The sequence below is a fragment of the Mus caroli genome, unplaced genomic scaffold (genome assembly GCF_978045245.1).
Source record: "Mus caroli unplaced genomic scaffold, Mus_caroli_1 scaffold_2, whole genome shotgun sequence".
In the NCBI taxonomy this organism is placed as follows: Eukaryota; Metazoa; Chordata; class Mammalia; order Rodentia; family Muridae; genus Mus; species Mus caroli.
The window spans coordinates 58709510-58730865 of record NW_028227257.1 but is presented as its reverse complement, the minus strand read 5'-3'; the positions used below and the strand labels follow the sequence as shown (position 1 = coordinate 58730865).

The following is a 21356-nucleotide window of genomic DNA, read 5'->3' as shown; positions in this document are numbered from 1 at the left end:
GACCCAGTGCCACATGTCTGAGGAGAAGTTGGTTGTGTGAAGACTCATTGATCGTATCACCAGCCTCCACAAGAGCAATCTGGGGCAGGAAGGTGGCTGGTGGCCATGGATCAGCTGAGTAGGAGAGCACAGGACGGGATGACTACAGCATCCTGAGAAAGAAACTCATGAGAAAACAGCTCCATTCACACCATACTTCACTTGTCTAGAGGGCAACAGAAGCAAGGGAAGAGGCCTGGTCCTAACCAAATTCTCCTGGATCAAGGGAAGCCATGCATTGCAAACTGTTTGTCAGAGGGGCTAGCTAGCTTAGACATGGCAGGCTGAGGCCCAACACAGAACTGAAATCACAGGGGGCTTAAACTGTGTTCTCTCTCATGTCCACCCGACCTTCAGATTTTTAGATTTGTGTGCTTATTATGGAGTGTCTGTACAAGTTAGGAAGCCAGAAAGGGCTCATGATAGAGGGGAGGGGAGAAACCTTTAGAGAGAGTGGTAGAATATATATGATGTGAGTATGTGTGTGTGTGTGTGCGCACGTGTGTGCGCGTTTGCATCTAGGAGTAAGAGTAGGGAAGGGGGTGGGGGATAAAGAGGAAAGAGGGGATGGGAGGATGAGTTTAGCTAAAACTAAGCATGTATGAAAAATCCTTATGGAACACTACTGATTTGTAAACAAATCAAAAACACATTTAAAAAAAAAAAACGAACTTGAACAGAGTACTTTGTATGGGTAAACAATCCTTTCCCCAAAGAGATGAGTTATTAAATGGATATCTCAGTGCCGGTGTGGGATATGTCCCTACTAGTTATTGGTTAGGGAGGCTCCCAGAAGCCCCCCAAACCATACAGGGTATGGTTGCTCTTTTTGCCCACAATAACCATATGGTAAGGTCGTATTGCAGATCTAACTCATGCCGGTTGCCATAATCAACCTGGAAACTTCCTTCTAGGTAGCTTTCATGGCGCCCAAAGGTGGAAGAGAGTTACAATGACCTTACCCAGTGATGGCCCCTGCAGCTACAAGACTAACTTGCCAGGCAGGGTGTGCCCACCGGTACTCAATAGTGGCAGAACTATTAGGGCATATCCACCTGCTTTTGATTGGATTTGAGGCCTGCACCACAGGAATGGAAAGCCTGATGCTGTTAAAGTCGTCAAAAGGCCATAGCGGATGAGGCCATAGGCTCTGCTGAACCTATGTGTTGCTGAACAGATTGTTTTCTAAGTATCTACGTTTATACCTTAGGTCAGCGCTCAGTCTTGCTCAGTGAAGCTGCTTTTTGCAAGGTCAAACCAGCTAGTGATTCCAGTGCAGGTGGAGGAGGGGCACATGAAGATCTAACCCTAGCTAAGGACCAACTGGCAACCGATGGCTGCTGTGTGTGTGTTGGTTAGGGAGTGTGTGAGTGTGTGTGTGTGTGAGAGAGAGAGAGTGTGTGTGTGTGTGTGCGTGCATGTGTAGTCATTTTTCTTTGGGGTATGTGTGGCTACTGGTCAGTTGCACATGCAGCACTAATCTGACTCAGGTTCTATTTAAAACGGGATGGGTACTGCTGCTGAAAGGCTCAGTGAGAAATGGTGCCAAGCCTGGTGGCCTGAGTTCAATTCTAGGGCCCACGTGGTGGAAGGAGAGAACACACAGTGAAAAACTGTCCTCTGACCATCTCGTGTGTGCTGTGGTATGTGACCACTACATACAAAATACATAAATATAGTTTAAAAATGTTCTAGCCATGTGGTGGCGGCACATGCCTTTAATACCAACACTGAGGAGGCAGAGGCAGGCAGAGTTTGAGGCCAGCCTGCTCTACAGAGTGAATTACAGGATAGCCAGGGCTATACAGAGAAACCCTGTCTCTCTCTCCAAAAAAAAAAAAAAAAAAAAAAAAAAAAAGAACATGAAAAGGTCTAGGAATGGTGGCTCACACCTTTAATCCCAGTAGATTTGTTAATCCCTCTGGGAGGCAGAGGCAGGCAGATCTTTGTGAGTTTGAAGCCTGCCTGGTCTACATAGTAAGTTCTAGGACAGCCACGGGGCTATGTAGACAGATGCTGTCTCAAAAAAATAAAAATAAATAAATAAATAAATAAAAATAAAAAAGCCACAAAGAAAAGCAAACAAAAAGAGAGGCCCTGAAGGAGAGGCGTGCGGGTGGGGGGTGGGGAGGAGGCCAGAGGAATGGGGTGGATAGTATCAAGATACACTGTATAGATGTACAAAATTGTCAAAGATTATAAATATTTTTAAGAAAAGAAATGACAGGTTCTCAATTCTGCAGAGTCTCTTGGTGAGACCGACAGGTGTTTATAGGGACAAGGCAGTAAACGGGTCCCAAGATGTCCACATGTCAACACATAGAAGTCTGTGCCCAGCCACTGCAACTGAAACAAGGAGGGGAAGCAAGGTGGGTAGGTGGCTCCTGCACACCAGATGTGGCAGGGAGAGGGAGGGGGAAAGTGGGGAAGTGACTCTCAGAGGTTAAGGGACATGGAGCCCTAAGGATGGAGATTTGTGAGACAGCAGTATCTGAGCCCTTGCAGACTGAGCCCAGAGGGTGATTGACATGTCATAGGTGACATCTAATTGTTTATGAGCCCCTCCCTTGTTAGAAGAGGAAGTAAGAACATAGGCTACATATTAAGATGCTCCTGAGTGGCCTTTCTTAAGCCAGCAGTGGCTCTCAGTGAGTGATGGACCCAAAGACTTAGTTCACTTGGGGACTTCCCTTCCTTATGTTGGCTCCAGTTGCAGATTTCCCTAGAGATCAAACCCCAGTGCCCTCTCTGTCTGCAGAGGCTGTTGACTCTCAGGGACACCCTTTGAAAGGACAGGATCCCACAGAGGAAGACCACTACCTTCATCAGCTCATTCTCAACTCAAGGCTTTGGGAAAGGCTGCAAATCATAGCTGCCCATCACAGACAAAGGACGTGGGTACCATAGCCCTCCCCAGTCAGTGATGCGTGAGGAACCTGTTCTGGAGATGAAGACAGACACTCACCATTTAATGAAGTGGACCCTCTTATTTCCTTGAAGAACAACAAACCCGAAAGGAGTGAAGGCCAGAAACGCAGCATTTCCCGACACATCCTGTAACAGAGATGGACGTCTCACTGGACCATAGAGGTACAGGCATAGAGGAGAAAGGGGAAAAACACATTGCTCTAAGTCTGCAGGAGTGGCAAAAACCTTTGGTCCTAGCACTCAGGAGGTGGAGGCAGGAAGATCAGAGGTTCAAAGTCATCCTCAGCTACATAGTGAGTTCAAGGGCAGCCTAGGCTGCATGAGAAGCCAGTGTCAAAAACCACAGACAGACACCCATGCTATTTGTAGGCAAAGCAGGGGAACTGCCTTTTAGTAGGTCACCATAGGATTGCAGGGCATTTCAGAGCACAAGACCACAGCTCAAGTCCCAGTTCTGCTGCTGCCAGATAAGCCTCAACGTGATGGCAACTGTACGGTACGATGGGTGACATCATACAAGACAATGGGTGGCCATGACACCAACCTCTGTAAGCTGATATGCACAGCCAGAGAGAATGCCAAGAGCATTGTAATGCTGGTGGGATTTTAAAATAGTGCAGTCACTTTGGGAAATAGTTGGGATTTTTTCCCCAAAAGGTTACAGAGTTCCTATATGACCCAACAATTCCACTTTTAGGGATATGCCCAAGAGAATTTTAATATGTCTATAGGTGCATGAATGTTAATACTTCAACTATTTAGGGTACCCAAACAATGTGAGCAATCCAGTCCAGCTGCAGAGAAGAATGTTCATCAATCAATCAATAGGCAGATAAGCAAGTGGTAGATGGTGGGTGCTTTGGGATATTAATCAGCAGTAAAGAGGAATGACTCATATAGACAATATGGCTGGACCTTTATGGGGATCATAAAAATACTCTAAAATTAGATGGTAGAGGTGACTGTGAATGTATTAAAAACCACTGACTGCACACTGAAAGGGTGAATTTTATGACTCTGTGTGTGTGTGTGTGTGTGTGTGTGTGTGTGTGTGTGTGTGTAAACAGCTACTAATCAGACTTGCAATCCAAGGCTGAGGCAGGAAGATCCTAAACTAAAGGTCTGCCTAGGCTACAGAGTAACTTCAAGGTCGGTCCGGGTAACTTAGTAGGAAGTTAAAGTGGACTGGGGGGCTGGTGAGATGGCTCAGTGGGTAAGAGCACCCGACTGCTCTTCTGAAGGTCCAGAGTTCAAATCCCAGCAACCACATGGTGGCTCACAACCATCTGTAACGAAATCTGACTCCCTCTTCTGGTGTGTCTGAAGACAGATACAGTGTACTTCTATATAATAAATAAATAAATAAATAAATAAATAAATAAATAAATAAATAAATAAATGAGGACTGGGGATTGGATCCAGCCGCAGAACACTTGCTTAGCTTGTGTGAAGCCCTAGGTTCAGTCTTAGGCACTGTCAAAACAAATCAGCTAACAGAAGCAGCTTGTCGTTGTCTCTGTAGACATAATACCATGGGATTAACACTGCAGGGAAGTTTAGATGAAGACATAAGCAGCAGCGACTGGCTGAGTAGAACCGCTCAAGTCTGCCAGCAGCAGGCTGGGGATTCTGCTGAGCAAGTGGGGTGAAGGTGCATCAGAAAACATGGGGCTTGGTACCCTCAAGTGGAGGATTCCAGGAGGAAGAGGTTGCCTAGTGGAGAGCCCCTCGGCTTCCTTTGGATCATGACATTGGGTCAGGATCTGCTTTCAGGATACGTGAGTGATGATGGAGATTTCTGGAAATCATCAAGTGGGCAGTTCTGGTTTCTCTCAGCTTCAGAGCTTGCCATCCTGGTACAGTTACCCTGACTGGCCTCAGAGACAGGGATCCTCTGCAGGGCCCAGTGAGCCTTACCTCAAGGGAAAAAGCAATTGCCTTAAAGCTGCCTCACGGAGTCAGCATTGCAAGTGTGAGCATCTGTGTGCTTTCCAAGCCTTTCAGACCAGTCCCCTCACCATCATTCCTCTGGGCTGTGGAGAGCCAGACGCTTGGCCATAAAGCACAGCGTCATCTAACCCAAGGGCTTAGCGAAGGGCTTTTAAAAGAAGACATGAGCCTGGTTTCTTTTGAGTCATGTGGCTGGCTTCCTCCCGCTTGTCACCAGTACTTGGAGGTGATCAACAATATACGAGTACAAGGCATGGCACACAAACATGGTTCCTGCCTGCCAGGAGGTGGCAGGCCTAACTTGGCTGAATTGGCATAAACATGGCAGCCATTCTAAGACAGAGGGTGGGCACTGGAAAGTTTTCTGTCCCTGAACAGGGTGGACCCACAGACAAGAGATGCAAGCGGCATGACCTCGCTGTGTCTGTGCTCGTGTAGAACAGGCTATAGGAAGATTTAGCAGATATGGTGTAAGACAGTGATGTGGGTCAGCGGGGACACTGGGCTATGTACTTACAGGGATAAGGGAGGCACAGGAAAGGGTCTAGAAGGAGGAGCAGCACAGCTAGGGCAGTGGTTCTCAACCTTCCTGTTGCTGTGACCTTTTAATACAGTTCCTCATGTATGGTGAACCCCAACCATAAAGTCATTTTGTTGCTACTTCACAACTGTAATTTTGCTACTGTTATGAATCGTAATGTAAATTACTCATCTTTAGAGCTTGCCACCCTGGCACAGATATCTGTGTTTTCCCACGGTCTTGGGAGACCTCTGTGAAAGGGTCACCCTAAAGGGACTGCGACCCACAAGCTGAAAACTGCTGGGCTAGAGGGATTGGGGAAGGTCAGGCCTGGAGAAAGAGAGTGGAGATTTTGTAACGGAGGAAGCATTGTGGGAGCCAGGTGGCTGGGAGGGCCTCTGCTGTCTCTGTCCCTGTTAGCGCATCAGCAATCGGGCAGAAAGGCCACAGGCTTATTAGGTTCAGGTCTGGCTGCACTGCGAGACTGTAGCCAAGTCCCTTAGCGTCTCCACATTTTAGGTAGGGCTGTTACCTCAGAAGTTCTGCACAGTGGGCGACCATGTATACTGTCAATAGGAGCACAGCTACTGAGACTCTAACTTCAGACAAAACCCCAACATTTCATCTTCTTTTCTCTGATATTGACAGCTAAGGTTTTGTAGTGAGGAAGCAGGTGCGGAAGCAGATCTTCCAGCAGGAAGATCTGGATGGTCATGGACTTGGAGCGAGTAGAAGGAAGGGGGTGGAGGTGGTGACACAGTAGGAGGTAAGACTCAGGGAATGGCTGGAGGTGGGGGGCCTGCCAGGCTGTATGATCCAGACACCCACAGGCAGTCTCCCTTTGGTCCTAGGACCAGACAAGGACACGTTGGCAGAAAGCAACCATCAGCATGCACAGGATCAACGTTAGCTTCTTAATCAGTCCAGGAGAACAGAGCCCAGCCGAAGCAGTCTGCTCTCATTTAATTATCAAAACGATCCCTCTTCTGTCCTCCCTGGGGCTGCATGCCCCAGATTCCCTGGGCCCAGTAATTGCCTCCCTGTTAATAGAAATCATCAGTATTTATTACACTGGCTGTGCCAGCTTATTTCAGCTCTCCTTGTAGCAACATTAAGGGGGTGCCTTGTAGCACATCACCGAAGTGAGGCTACTTAATGATAAGAGTGAGGACTTCTGAATTGCTCCCTGCCTTGGAGGACTGGGGAAACATGGCCAGGGCCTAATAAAAGGACCTGAGGGTCATGTATAGATCTGCAGTGGGCCCCTGGCATAGCCCAGTTGAGTGGAAGGCCCAGGTCTGGGAATGTGGGATAAAAGTCTCTCCCTTCCCCCACAGTAAGTCTCTCAGGCTTCTCTCCTACACAGCTACACAACAGTGGAAATGATCTGAGTTCAAAGTTTTCCTCTGCTCTCAGGGCCTTGTGAACTATGGCTTTCTAGTACATCAACTTTCTATAAAACGGAGAAGACTGCCCACCGGGGTCTGGCTGAAGAGTCAGTAAAATGAACGGGAAAGGACCACTAGCTCTGAATGGGAGTTGGCCCATGTGCATCCTCCTCTCCTCCTTTTGAGGAGTTGAAAAGCCGTGGCAGTACATGGGACTGGGCCACACACAGAGAAGAGAGCCTGGTTCCTTTTCCAGCATCTTCAACCTCTGGGTGCCCATGATGGACAAACTTGTCAAAGTCAAAGCTGAGCCAGGAGTCCTCAGTTCAGAAGTACACATGGATTTAGGTTGGACTCCAGGCTGGCTGCAAGTACCCATGGCTTCCATAAGCAATAGCAAAAACTGTACCTACCCAAGGTCAGCTGTCATGCTCTGGGGCACGGCCTACTCACCTCTGTGTGGTGTGAATCTTACTCCTCTTACACGAGGCCTCATGGGGACTGGACTCTAACACTGAGATGATCTGGTACCTTCCAATGACCATACCTGTCTTTAGGACAGCTTTTCTGTGTAACAGGGAAGGTTGCATTTCTGCAAGATGTGACTTCCCAGTTCAGGGAACAAGTTCTGTCACACTTATTGCTTTCTTACTCACAGGTGAGAAGGGCGGGCAGGGTGTGTGTGTGTTCATAATCCAGCAAGGCCCCAATAGTTGGTCAGGACTAGAGCTTAGACAAGATCCCCCCAACACTTCTCTTCTATGAGGTTCCCTGCTGCTTGCTGAGAGTGTCTAAGCAATTTGCAGAGAAGCTAGAGGATTTTTTTTTTTTTTGACAGCCTCTCATTGTATAGCTCTGACTCCAGGCTGGCCTTGAACTCACAGAGACCCCTCTGCTTCTTCCTCCTGAGTGTTGGGATTAATGGCTTGGCTAAATGTGTAGCCCAGGATAGTCTCAAACTATTGATCGCAAACCTCCTGCCTCTGCATCTTCTTCAGCATATCCTACCAGTGTGTACCATCCTAACCAATCTAAACCAGTTTTGTGATATACAGGAGATATTAGGAAGCTTTGATAATTCTTGTATCATGATGATATAAAGTCTTATATCATCTATAAAGACATGTGTAAATAAAAGTGCCAATGACTGCCGGCCCTGAGAACATAGGCCAGTGAGCTGCCCAGTGGACAGGGGGATTAGGTCAGGGGAGGAAGTTTGCATCCCAGAATGTTCTCCAGATTTTTATTCCTTCAAAGGCAAAATGAAATCACCTCCCGAGGGCTTTGTCTTTGTGCCCCTTGGTTTTCATTTTGTTTCTTATATGTTAGATTGTATCCCCTCCCTCCAAATTCAGGTGTTCTAGCTCCAAGGACTGGGAATGTGACTTTTTTTTTTTTTTGAGATAGGGTCTTTAGAGATTAAAATTAAGCTGAGGCTGTGAGATAGAGCCCCAGTCTAACTGGTGTCCTTCTAGAAGGGTGGAGATTTAGACACTGACACAGTGGCGGGGAGACAAGATGAGGGAGGATGACGGTCATCAAGGAACCAACTCCACCAGCACTATGGAGCCACACTTACAACCTCTTGCACAGAGGCACTAAGTCTGCACTGGTTAAGCCACCCAGTTTGCAACATTGTTACAGTGGCCCTAGGAAAGACCCCATCTGTTCGTTTGTCAGCTCTCATCCTTCAGCTGTGAGGAAGAAGACCCTGATCTTGTTCTGCTTTCAGTCTTAGAGCTGCTGGTACTGCAGCCTTTCCCGGATGAAAAGGATACATAAACCAGCTAAGACAGAGGCAGTGATCAGCATGGAGAGCAACAGGGATGTGAGCTGTAGTGGGAGGAAGTGGCCAGAGCCAGGGAAGGCTGTGGATCTCGTTGCTCTCAGGGGTGGGCTTACCAAATTCATCTCTGAAATGCCAGGAACACGTGACTAATTACAGAGGTTTTCCTGGGTGCACTGTTCCTGGTTGGGTCCTGCTTTACTCTCTCATAGGTGCGTAATGGAATCAAGCGTGACTCCATTGCAGTCCCATGTGGAGACTTGTGCCACTATCAGGAATAAAACCCACTCTTGGAAAGAAACAAGATTATGGGTCAGTGAAGGGTGGACAGTTGCTGATTGTCCCCTGTGGGGGAGCTCTCCACACGTCCTTTCGATTGATTTCCACCAAATTACCCACAGCTGCCAAAGCTGGGTACTGAGTTTGGATTTGTTATTTAGATTGTCTTTGCCTGGGAGCCTCTGACAGTGATGTGGCAGCGTTGTATCCAGAGGGGGTTTCAACATGGCACCGATGCAGGCAGAGGTGCTCCTGTCCACTGAAGGCCTATGGGTACTCTCTGTGCTTCCATACAGGAGACACAGTCAGTGAAGACCACAGAGGGGGAGTCTTACCTTACATGGGTGAGGGTCCACTCCGTAGGTCTCTAACGTCTGGGCCTTTCTTAAGAAATTCAGCTCTGATGTTGCTGGTGTTTGACCACTGGAATGAAAAGGAGATGGTCTCAGGGCTCTGGTCCCAGAGGCTCCCCAGGGGTGAACTCCCTGTTAAGAAGTGATTGGCTGGGTGGACTGTGGCTCTCTGGTGGAGCAGCTGTAGCACCTTGGAAGCTCAGCCTGTTTATTATATCCAGCTGAACGGGGATGTGGGTTTTATATCCAGCTGAATGGTGGAGGCAAGGTTAGTTAGGAGCAGTCTCTGTAGAAGAGCCATCTTCAGGCTGTAAACATCCTGGGGGAAGAAAGCTACTGTGGACATTTTCTACACACACTGTCAACAGTTTCACTTGACCCTGAGGAAGGCTTTGCCATCTCTCTGAGTCTCACCTTTTGTGGGAGGAAGCTTTGCCAATCCCACTGGGATGAGGCATTTAAAAAGAAAAAAAAAGAAAAAAAAAAAGACTTGATTAGAGTAGGCCACACACGCCCATTTTAGCCATAGAATGTTCAGCTTGGTTGTAGAACTAACTTTAGAGACTCAAGTTGGGAGGCCAAACCTACTCCATCTTGGGCCTCTGTCTTAAGAGGGGAAAAAAAAAACCTGAGAATTTGATCTGCAGTAGAACCTAAGCTAAACCCACATACCAGGAAGGACCCCACGGCTTGTCCTTGGCCAGAGTTACTCCCTAGCTGACTCCTAGCAACAGTTAATCAAAGATTAGTCTGATTGTTTCAGATGTACTCTCAGGCCATTTGCGATGGTTTGTGGTCTTGCTTCAGAGCCCCCACCTGTCGGCTTGCAACATTCAGTTAGATGCTTGCCAGGCTGAACACCTCACTTATGCCCATTCCCTATGAAAGCTTGGCCTGCTGAAGGTTTGAGGCTGCCCTGCCTTCCCTACCCATCCTGCTGTGTCAGGGTTGCATTGGAGGAGAGCCCAAGCCTGAGCTTATAATAAAAAGACCCTGATGCTGTTATATTGGGAAGGGCTCCTTGGTGGTCTTTTGAGGGTCACAAACGCTTCCTAGCACAACAAAGTCTAAGGTTAAAGTTCAGAGTACGGGCTGGAGGGACAGCGGTAGCCAGGAGCACTGGTTGCTATTCTGCAGGACCTGGGTTTGATCCCCAGCACCTGCATGGCAGCTCACAGCCTCCAATGACACCAGTCCCAGGGATATTTAGGCTTCCTAAATAGGTCCTGTGTATTACAAAACTGGTTTAGATTGAGCCTTCTTCTGGCCTCAGAGTGTTCTGAGCACACACCGTAAACAGACACCCACGCAGTCAAAATACCCACATGCACAAATGAAAATTAAAAGTTAAAAAACAAAACTCAAAGTGAAACAGGCTACATAATGAGTGGGACGGGCTCAGTGTGAAGAGCAAGGGGCAGGAGGGACTGCTCTGAGATTACAGTCTGCTGAAATGCAGACTGAGGTAGCCATGCTAGTGTGTGGGATCTGTAATCTCAGCAGTTGGGAGGTAGAGAAGGCGGGGAAGTCAGGAGTTTAAGGGTAGCCTGAACTACATGAGATGCTGCTTTAAAAAAATGAAATCAAAACAAATAAACAAGCAAACATCATCACCAAAACCCTAAAAGAAAACGCAGGGTGGGCAAGGCTAGCTGTGGTGAGCTGTGTCTTATCTTGTGTGTGTGTATGTGAGAGAGAGAGAGAGCGAGGGATAACTTGGGGCTTGGGGATAGAACTCAGGATGTTATGCTTGGCATCGAGTGGATTGACATACTGCATCATTTCATTGGCCAGATGTTATGGGAAAAATGTTTTTTTGAGACAGGGTCTCACAATGTCCTTGGCTGGCCTGGAACTCACTTTGGATAGGCTGGTCTTGAACTCACAGATCTCCCTGCCTCTCCCTCCTAAGTGCTGCAATTAAAGGAATTTGTCACCGCACTCAGCTGATGAGATTTCAGAGATAATGATTTTGTGGTATTTCATAATCTGCAGTTCTGCAGAGGCAGGGACAACATGTCTGTAGGTTGGCTACTGCACACAGCTTTCCTATCTGTGATGTGACATGGGTCAGCATACAAAGGGTTCAGTATACTCTGTGGGTACCACTCAACTCTATCTATTGGTCAGAAGGGCCCAGGAATGTGGGACTCTCGGGAGAAGAGGTAGGAGATGCTGCCACACTTCTGTACCCTATGGCTCTCAATGCACAGGGTGATGCTATTAGTGGAAACAAGCCGGCCCTCGCTGTCTGAAGAGGCCTTGGCATGGCTCTCCTCCTGTCTGCTTCCTGGAACATGTAGATGAAGCCACCACATAGTCAGTGGTGGCAGTGGCTCTGGGCTCATCTGCATGCAGAGTCCTGGAAAAGCAGACTGAGTGGAGAGGGCAGCTTGTGAAGTCATTAGCTCTGATGGCTGGCAGACAGGAACAGAAATTGTTCATTACTAAATATATCATTTGCCTAAAGTCATATGGCACAGCAGGAAGCGAGCCCACCCAAGCGAGAAGCAGGCCAGGCTCCCTCAGGTGTTCCCTTGAAGAGGCAGCTGTCCCTTGGTGCTGTGACGTGGCAGCCTCTGTGCCACTTCTGGAAAGTAGATCAAGAAACAAGTACACAGCCTATGCCCATGGGAGCTGCCAAAGTCACAGAAAGGAAGAAAACTTGGGCATTTTCACAGGATGAGAACAAGGCAAAACCAGTGTCTTCAGGTATCAGGGTGAAGGCAGCCCCCTACATCTCCCAACAGGCCTGGGGTGCAGTGAGGTGTTTGGCAGGTGCATGGCTTGGCACCTGTCTTCTACGCACATCTTCACTCCATGTTGAAGGAATCCACCCCTTGGAATCAGTTAACCTCTGGAGTTGGCTCCGCTCTCCAGGGTCTTCACAGTAGGCATCGTTTCTTGAGGAATCCCCTGCAATGAACTTTCTGCAGAAATGGCCCCCACTCCCCTAAATCCTCTCTGGGCAGCCAGCATGCATCCCTGATGGGAGCCCACAAGCAGGTCTGTGTCATCCCGAGGTTTACCAGAAGGGGTCACTATTTCCCTAACAGTGACAGCATGGACTGCTGGGCTCTGTACTGAGCCGGTCTGGTCACAACCAGACATTGACAGTCTGCAAATGCTAAGGAGGCTTCGGATTATGTTTGTTCATAAAAACCTTTGAGGGGCACAAGAAAAAGTCATGGTATGGTCAGCTCTGGTTTAGGTTAGGTATTATGAGAAAGAAGCACCCTGCCCTGCCCCAGCACAGGCCTTTCTCAGAACAGGAAATTCATGAACCCTATTACAGGTTAAGAATTTGCAATACATATATTCCCATTCTTATCCACTGCCCTATTTCCAATTCTCCCATAGACACATAGAATTGGTTTACTTCCTCCCAGATCACTCTTCTGTGAGAGATTCAGGTTGTGACTACAATTTGTGACTTTCTTCTTCTTCTTCTTCTTCTTCTTTTTTTTGAGACAGGGTTTCTCTGTACAGCCCTGGCTGTCCTGGAACTCACTTTGTAGACCAGGCTGGCCTCGAACTCAGAAATCCACCTGCCTCTGCCTCCCGAGTGCTGGGATTAAAGGCGTGCGCCACCACGCCCGGCTACTTTGCTTCTTTTTAAAGTGTCATTAATTCTTTATTTAAGAAAATAATAAAGAAAAAGAAAAATAAACAAAATTCTTAAGTGTAGTTTAAATTTAATCTATCTTTTATATGTTGGTTAATACATTTTTTGGATTATTGTTAATTGTTGTAGTAGGTCCAAAGTCCTAAAAGGAAAATGAAATTGTAATATATTAAAATGGTGACCCAGCTTCTTGTTAGTTGATGGCATTCCAGTGTGCGTACCTTTGCTTCAAGTAGTTTATCTGTCTGGGAAACCTGTGCTCTCTCGTCATGCATGATGTAGAGTTCAGACACTCTATCGTTGATCTTTAAAATCGCTCTCTACAGAAAGCCTATTTCACGTGGATGAAAGGCTGCATTAATGTTGTTTATGGTTCTGCATAATATGGGTAGGCAAAGCCAGGCTGAGGAACAGTCATTGCATCTCTGGTGCAGGAGTCTCAGGGAGTGCTGAAGCTACAGTCTCTAAGCCAAAGCCCTAGCCGTAAGTCAGGGATTTACCATCTCCCATCCAGGCAACAGCCATGCCTGACCATGCTTAGCTTCCAGGATGATACAAGACAAGGCACATTCAAAATGGTTTGGCTGTAGCCTGGAGTGTCATATTTAAGCCGTAGCCTAAACTGCTCTTGGTGAGGAGTTTAGCCTCTCTAGAAGAAGGCTGTGCTCACAGTGGATCACCATTGCTGGGAGTGCCACTCTGTGTGAACAGGTACTCTCTGAGAGCAGAGGACATAGCCCAGAGCTGTGTGCTCAGTGGCCAGGGCCCCACAGGCAGTGTCACATACCTGAGTTCGGTCTTGTGAATCTCAGCAATTTTCTTTTCCAGTTTCTCTGAATGTTTCGGGAAAAATTGGAACTTGGAGCTGTAGCCTTCAGGGTGCTTTCCCGGGTCATAATCTCCAATCTCGGCTTTTCAAAGGCAGGGAAGAGAAAACAACAAGATTAGCCCACAGCTCAAAGGCCAAGGCAGACCCTGAGCTTGGCCCTTGGCTGGTAAGCAGGCAGGAGCATGGGGAGGGACGCGTGCCTTCCTTTTCCTGCTATACACTCTGGGCTGATATTTAAGTCAAAGCAGAGAGACAGTACAACTGACCCTGTTCTCGGAGGCCACAAGTAAGTCAGCAATAAAGGAGTGAAGACCTGTAGTGTGCACCTTGGCCATTCAGGAAGGCTTGGGAGCTATGCTCTGCATGGCAGCAGCACACAGTGGGCTTGGGCAAGATGACAGGAACCCCTGGGAGCCAGCTTAGATACCCAGATCCCATCCTGAATTGTTTAGTAGGCACAAGAGAAGTTGCTGACTGAATCTCCATCCCAGCTCAGCATTTAACCATCAGTCCACACAGAATAGGGTTCATCTCGGGCTCATCAGGCAGGCCTGCCGCTATGGAAATAACCTAGGGACCAAGTACGGCAGCACTGCATTCTAAGGCTGATTTCCCAGTGCTGTGCCCAGTGCAACACCCAGGAAGTTCATGTCTCCGGCAGTGGGGTCTCTGGGAGCTCATGTGAACACCGTCTCTTGTTCACCCACTCAGAAACCAGCTTTCTCCACATAAGGTGCCCCACCCGAATGGTAGCTCAGAAAAGGAAAGAGGAGCCTCCAGCAGCTTCCTGGCTGTCCCTCTCCTTCTCTTGGAGAGCCAAGTACACTTCAGCTGAGGCAGGCCGAATACTGGGAGGACGGCAAGGCACAGTCAGGGAACTCTCAGAAGCAACTAATGGGGAACCTGCCAAGAGCTTGCTGGCTGGAGGAATGTCAGACCTGTGCTAAGAGGGGCTCCGGCTCTGAGGGGGCTCTGACTCTGATGGGGCTCTGGCTCTGAGAGGGCTCTGGCTCTGGGGGGCTCCAGCTCTGAGGAGGCTCCAGCTCTGAGGGGGCTTCAGCTCTGAGAGGGCTCTGGCTCTGAGGGGCTCTGGCTCTGAGGGGCTCCAGTTCTGAGGGGGATCCAGCTCTGAGGGGTTCTGGTTCTGAGGGGGCCATCCCAGGACCAGTCCAGGACATGTAGCAGCTGGGCACAGTGCTTTCCTCTGCAATTATGGTACCTTCCAAGGTATCCAAGGGCTAGGTGTGGCAGTGGTAGATGTCTGTAGTCCCAAGTACTGGGAAGTCTGAGGCAGGAGAATCAATCACTTGAGCCCAGGAATTCAAATCCAGCCTGGACAACATTGTGATGTTATAATTCAAAAGCAAAAAACAAAACAAAACAAAAACCAAGAACCAAAAACACAGCCAAATTCCAAATCCCTTGGATATTTCTCTTGTTTAACAAAAGAAATAGCTTTCCTTCAGGGAAGAGTGACCTTGAACCTTGAGGTCATTTACTTTGATTTTATTTGAAAAGCTTCAAAGGGAAAATGTTGATGTTGGCCACCAAATACTTTTTTGAAAAAAAAAATCAATATAATTATCAGGGTGGACCCGAGGAAATGACTTTGTTAAAAAAGTTTAACATGGCAACCAGAACAGGCCAGGCTTCCTTTCAAAAAGAAAGGGGACTCTCTGGGTGCCTCAGGATGTACGAGCACTTTCTACACTCCCCATTTGACTGGTACTGGAATGGCCCCCCTCAGAGTCAGCGCCCCTGAGGGGTTTTCCCATCTTAGCACAGGTCTGACATTTCTCCTGCCAGCAAGCTCTTGGCAGGTTCTCCATTAGTTGCTTCTGAGAGTTCCCTGACTCATAATCAGGGGTTCATGTTTTTAATGGAAACTTCATGGTCTTATGTCCAAAACAATTCTGTGGTTAATGACAGTTTTAGACAGGAGGACTAGGAAAATTCTGAGGTGGCTCTTGAGTGCTCTCAGTGTTTTGTGAGAGAAGGGCCTGGCAGATGCCCCACACTTTCTTGACAGATTACCACAGCTGGTCTGGAAACCAGCAGCTAGAGGCTCAGCTCTTTCTTAGCTTCTCACTTGAGAACACTTGAAACATTGAACACTCTCAGCGGAGAGTTCTGCAAAATAGATACCAAGATCCCATCATGCCTCAGACTTCGGTGAGTTGTGGGGTGGGGGTGGGGGTGGGGTGGGGGTGGGGGCAGGTGATTCCTGATTTCTCCTCAGCATCCCAGAAACATTAGCATGCAGGGTACAGCCCAAGCCTGCAAAGGTCCAGATGACGCAGGGGGCTAGCCATGAGGCCTTGGCTGCGGCAGGGCACTGGGCTTTTGGCTCTGGATGGCCCAGGCAAAATCCTTTAACTCAAACACTGCTTCAAGTTAGAAGCTGTTTTGATCTAAGAAGTCATCATCTGTGGTAAATGGAATAATGTAATCAGGACTTAGCATGAAAAGCAAATTTATTCTGTCCAAAGTCATTACCTTGAAGGATATAGGCTGCTAACAAGGCGGCATCCGATGTTTTACAGAGAAGACGGCCGTGGTAGAGATCCCTTTTGATCTGCAGGAAGACTAAGTACCTGCGGAGACAACAGAGAACGAATTAGAAAGGATTGCTTTCCTTGCTTTAAAGACACAAATATGTAGTATAAGCCTATCAAAATCCTTGTCAGGAAATTTTTCCTACATTAAATTTTTTTTTTCATACCACAAAACAAATACATTTTCCATTTCTTCCCAGGCTCTCAGATACTTTGCTCTACACTGTTAATTGTTTAAGGTTCAGATCAAAAACTTACTTGTATGGCTCAACATAGACATATCACTTCCTGGAATAAGCATTCCCCAAGCCCCCATTCCACACTGCCTCCACAGTGCTGGGATCTGGAGGGAGCCAGCCCCTGGTGGTTTGTTACAACCAGAAAAAACCTGTGCTGTCAGAGATGGGGAAATGGGCCTGTCTCGGCCTCTAGAGTGGAATAGTGGGTGAAGGAAGAGATCAGGTGTGGTTTTCAGTAGATGTCCCCTTGCAGATTATTGGCAGAGGTCAATCAGATCTCTCCAAATGCAAATAAAAGTGAGATGTGAGTGAGGGGCTGCTGAGATGGCTTGGCGGTTAAGAACATCTACAGCTTACGACACTTGGTTCCCAGCACCCCTGTTGGGATGCTCTCAACCTGTTGATAACTCTAGTTCCGGAGTATCTGACACCGTGGTGCCCTCCTCTAGACACACACACACACACACACACACACACACACACACACACACTTTAAGATAAAGCAATTAATTAAAACTGTGAGGAGTGGTACACATGTAAGAGCATAAAAGCAGGAGCTGTGCTGACATCTCCTTAAGCATGGAATGTACATGTGAGGTAGAGGCAGGGTATCAGGAAGAGGAGCCTGTCCCTACCCCAGCTCCTCTCTGGAAGGGCAGACACACCAGAAGAAGGTGTCAGATCACACTACAGATGGTTGTGAGCCACCATGTGGTTGCTGGGAATTGAACTCAGGACCTCTAGAAGAGCAGTCGGTTCTCTTAACCACTGAGCCATCTCTCCAGCCCCTCATTTAATTCTTACCCAGCACTTTGAAAAGGACGCTATTACAACCTCTACTTTGTCCAGATTAAGCTGAGGCTTTAGTGGTTTTCTCACAGACACACAACTAAATGGCAAAGGCCAGATCCAAATCCATGACGTCGGGACTCCTGACCCTGGCTCTTTAATACTGCATCATACTGCACTCTGAGACTGTAACTGCTCTGTAGATTCTCAAACAGTTGGGTGGCCCCTGAACCACTGGGATGGTTTGGAAGTATCTTTACCAAGAGCGTGCTGACCCGATGACCACATCCTCACAAGTCTCCCAACAAGAGCAGACCCAAGGCTACAAGGCACAGTCCTTGAGTGGGTCCTCGTGGCCAGGAGACCCCTGTGGAAGATTAAAAATAAAACCTCGGGTCTTTCACACACCTGTTTCATGAAATAGTGCTTAATTCTCACCTCTTGAGTAAGTGAGGGCCTTAGTGACTTGCTGTTAGTAACAGAACAAAATGGAAGTGATCGACTCGTCATGGAGTCAACACAGCTGCTTTGTTCTTTCTCTTGCGAATGCTTACACTGTCCTACAGAAAGGCCCTTGGTGAAGAGCAGATGCTTTCTGCCAACAGTCACCTGGAGGCCTTCAGATGAGTAAAGTCCCAGACACTTCATGACTGATCCTGAACCAGAAGCTACCAGCTAAATCACCCCTGGACTCTCAACCCATACAAGTTCTGAGATGGCCAGTTACCCTAAGCTATGGTTGATGGACTTCGTTAGACACATATGACCTTAGCACTCCTGGGAGGCAAGGATTCATGGAACCATGGTGCACCCCTTAAGTTCCACTGACTTCCATCAGCAGAAGTTCGGGCCTCATTGGATAATTGGTTTCCTTTGTTTTATATTCAGCCTGAATTATGTGTCCAGTTAGTCATGTAAAAATGCCCAAAGAGAGAGAGAACTTTTGAAGGAGGCAGAGAGTGAGCTCTGGGCACCGAGAATGGAAACTCAGTCAAGATCAAGCAGCCATCCAAGGCCCTCTTGCTACTTGAAGTACAGCTCCCACCAGCAATGCTGGCATTATTTGGAGCCTACACCTTTCACCAAGCTCCTCAGGTGACTTGTACATAAGAGGCAGAATCCGAAGAAATACACAAGTATCCCTGTAACCAAAGTATCACTGTGACCCTGCCAGTATGTGGTCCCTTCCCCAAACCAAATGAAAGGGGAGGAGTTCTTCCTGGGAGTCCATAAGGGCCCTTCCTTTCCTTTACCAAACCCACTTGGCCCAAATGTTCGAGAAGAAAAACTGGTGTCATGCAGAGTGATTACTCAAGATGGATCCATCAAACCCAGCCTGTCTGCACTCTGCTTCCCACAGTGAAATGCCACACGGTGTGTGGGAGAGGCGAGCGAGTGAGCACTTCCCTGCCTATCCGTTCCAACTCCCACCTTCCACAGGTTTTGGCAGGATATGGATTGGACCTTTGCCCCCAGCCATTGCTCACTTCCTGGACTTAGATTCATAGATCACTCTTTCCCTGCTGCTCATCTGCGACTGAAATCCCACGGCAGGACATCCTGGACTAATGGAGGTGTTTCAAACAGAACCCACAAATCTGGATGGTGATTCTCTGAGTAACCGACTGAGGAACTAGGGAAGCACGTCAGAGGTGCGCCTGTGCTTTGAGAAAGCTGCCCTAGAGTTTCTGATCCTCACGGCATGCAAGGGTCCAGGCTTCCTCGCGCTGAAGACTGCTGCTTTACAGTGCTATGGGTAGGCCCGTGGCAGATTTTTCCGGTGAGCTGGAATATATACAGCTCTGTGCGACCGGGAGTTCTTGGGACTTCTGGTATTTTTAGGACAGCCATAGGGGTCTCAGGGGTGAGGTGACAGAAACTCTCAAGCAATGCCAGGGCGAATGGAGGGGAGGAAGAAAGGGCAAGTTATGCCCTAAGGAAAACCAGTCATTAGAACGAAGGAAGAGATGAGCTCACAGAATCATCCACCAACACCTTCATGAGGTCCCCTTGGAACTGTACCCCACATGACCACAACGTCATTATGCCCACACCCATGAGACTCCAGCGCACTCCCCCCACACAAGGCCTATGGGGGTTATCTTGGTGTGTGAGGCTCTGCCATCAAGACAACTGTGTGTTGCCAGGAGAGGAATCAGCCTGCCCAGTCTAGCCAAGCTCTGTTGCTCCTCAGAGCCAGAGTTACGGAGCAGAATGCCCTCAGTTCATCGCTGAGGAGACATATCCAGAAATGTGACATGACTTGGCCAGTGTTACTCATCAGTCACAGCTCAGGCCTCGCAGTCTGGGCACAGAGCTTTTTCTACCCTGCAGTCATTCATTTATCTATCAGAGGAAGAGAAGCACCGGATTGTCATCAGAGGCAATTCACAGCGGTTCAAGGAAGAAATCAGAGAAAATCTTAAAAAAAAAGGTTTATGGAAATAAGGTTCATTAATATATATTCTCTCTATCCAATATATATGTATACTAATAAATATATATATGTATGTATGTGTGTAAATGTGTGTATGTATATATAATATAATGTATATATATATGGGCTGGAGAGATGGCTCAGTGGGTAAGAATACTTGCTGCTCTTTCAGAGAATCTGAGTTCAGTTTCTAACAAGGCTGCTCATTACTGACTGTTACACCAGCTCCAGAGAGTTCAATGCCTGCTTCTGGTTTCCGTGAGCAAATACACACTCATTTCTTTTCTTTTTTATAGTTTTACTGTACATTTATTTTAAAAGAAAAAGATAACAAAAGCCAGAAAAAATACAAGTTGTCCCAACAAATAATTTCAAATCTTTGCCATGACTGATATTATAACCTTCTACATAGTTTTTTTTTTAATTAAAGTTATTTCTACATGCCTTGTATTGTGTGATTTGATTAAATGCACAAACCTTTCGTAAGCTAAAATAAAAACAAGTATTAATAAACTTTTATCTTACAGGGCAGGAAAAAGCCCAAGCAAGCTCTCTATTCCATGCCTATTTGTCAGTGTTCTTATTTTATTACTACTTATTTATGGATTAAGTCTGTACTGTATTCCATCATCTCTTAGCCTACTTCTTCCTTCTTAGAAATTATATATATATATATCCATCCATCCATCCTTGGAGTCAAAATTTATACTTCCAGAATATTCTTGACTTACTCTGATTCTGCCAGAGGATGCAGTTACACTGAAAATAAGAAAAGTAAAAACTTTTTTTCTAATCCACTCCAGGAGCTCTGTTTGTAGTCAGAGCAGCAGTACACATCAGAAAACTGCTTCTGACTGGACCCTTTCTATATACCAGGCTACTGGAGAGCTTTACGGTTTTTAGTCTTAAAATAGGAAAAAAAAATACATGTTCTAACAATTACAGGACAATTTAGCAGTTAATATGATTATACAAAAGTGCTTAATAACTCATAAAACAGACATGATGCTTGTCATTTTGTGTTGAGCATCTTCTACAGTCTAGGAGTACAGCTATAAACCTTCCAAAATCATGTCATGCTTTTAGCTCTCAAATGCACAATAGTTATGGTTCCGTTCGATATACATAAGAGTTTATAGTGAAAACAGGTGGGTGATTTTATTAATGTTAAAGAGCTAGAATAGGGTACTCTGTTCTATTGGTATCAACCCAGTGGCACTTCCAAGAGAAACTGTATGGTTCCTTTCTGCCTCTGGTTATTTCATGCCCCTAAGAATGGTGGTTGAGTGAGACCCAGGGGCAGGAAGGAATTACAGAGCAGTCTGCTGCACACACTCATTTCTAAGACAAAGATTTTATTTTCTATTTATGTGCACATTGGGGTCGGAGGACAGTTGGTTCTTTCCTTCCACCATGTGGTGCCAGGGATTGAACTCAGACCCCCAAGCCTGTCAGCAAGCGCCTTTCCCTGCTGAACCCCAAGGCTGGCCTTGAGGCAGGCCTCTCTTCTTACTGTTTTTTTTTTTTTTAAAGATTTTTATTTATTTATTATATGTAAGTACACTGTAGCTGTCCTCAGACACTCCAGAAGAGGGCGCCAGATCTCGTTAGGGATGGTTGTGAGCCACCATGTGGTTGC

The 21356-nt window shown here is 47.1% G+C and overlaps 1 protein-coding gene across 6 annotated transcripts in view; it reads right to left on the bottom strand.

Annotated features, from left to right (window-relative positions):
* Positions 1–21356, bottom strand: part of Frmd5 (FERM domain containing 5) — a 256974-nt gene that overhangs the window by 12558 nt on the left and 223060 nt on the right. For all 6 annotated transcript variants that reach the window (XM_085834515.1, XM_021155309.3, XM_029473837.2 and 3 more), the window contains exons 5-8: positions 16194–16291; positions 13656–13779; positions 9226–9313; positions 3005–3093 (exon numbers count right to left, since the gene is read on the bottom strand). In XM_085834515.1, coding sequence (XP_085690641.1) covers positions 3005–3093; positions 9226–9313; positions 13656–13779; positions 16194–16291 — 399 coding nt within the window. The remainder of the gene's footprint in view (positions 1–3004; positions 3094–9225; positions 9314–13655; positions 13780–16193; positions 16292–21356) is intronic.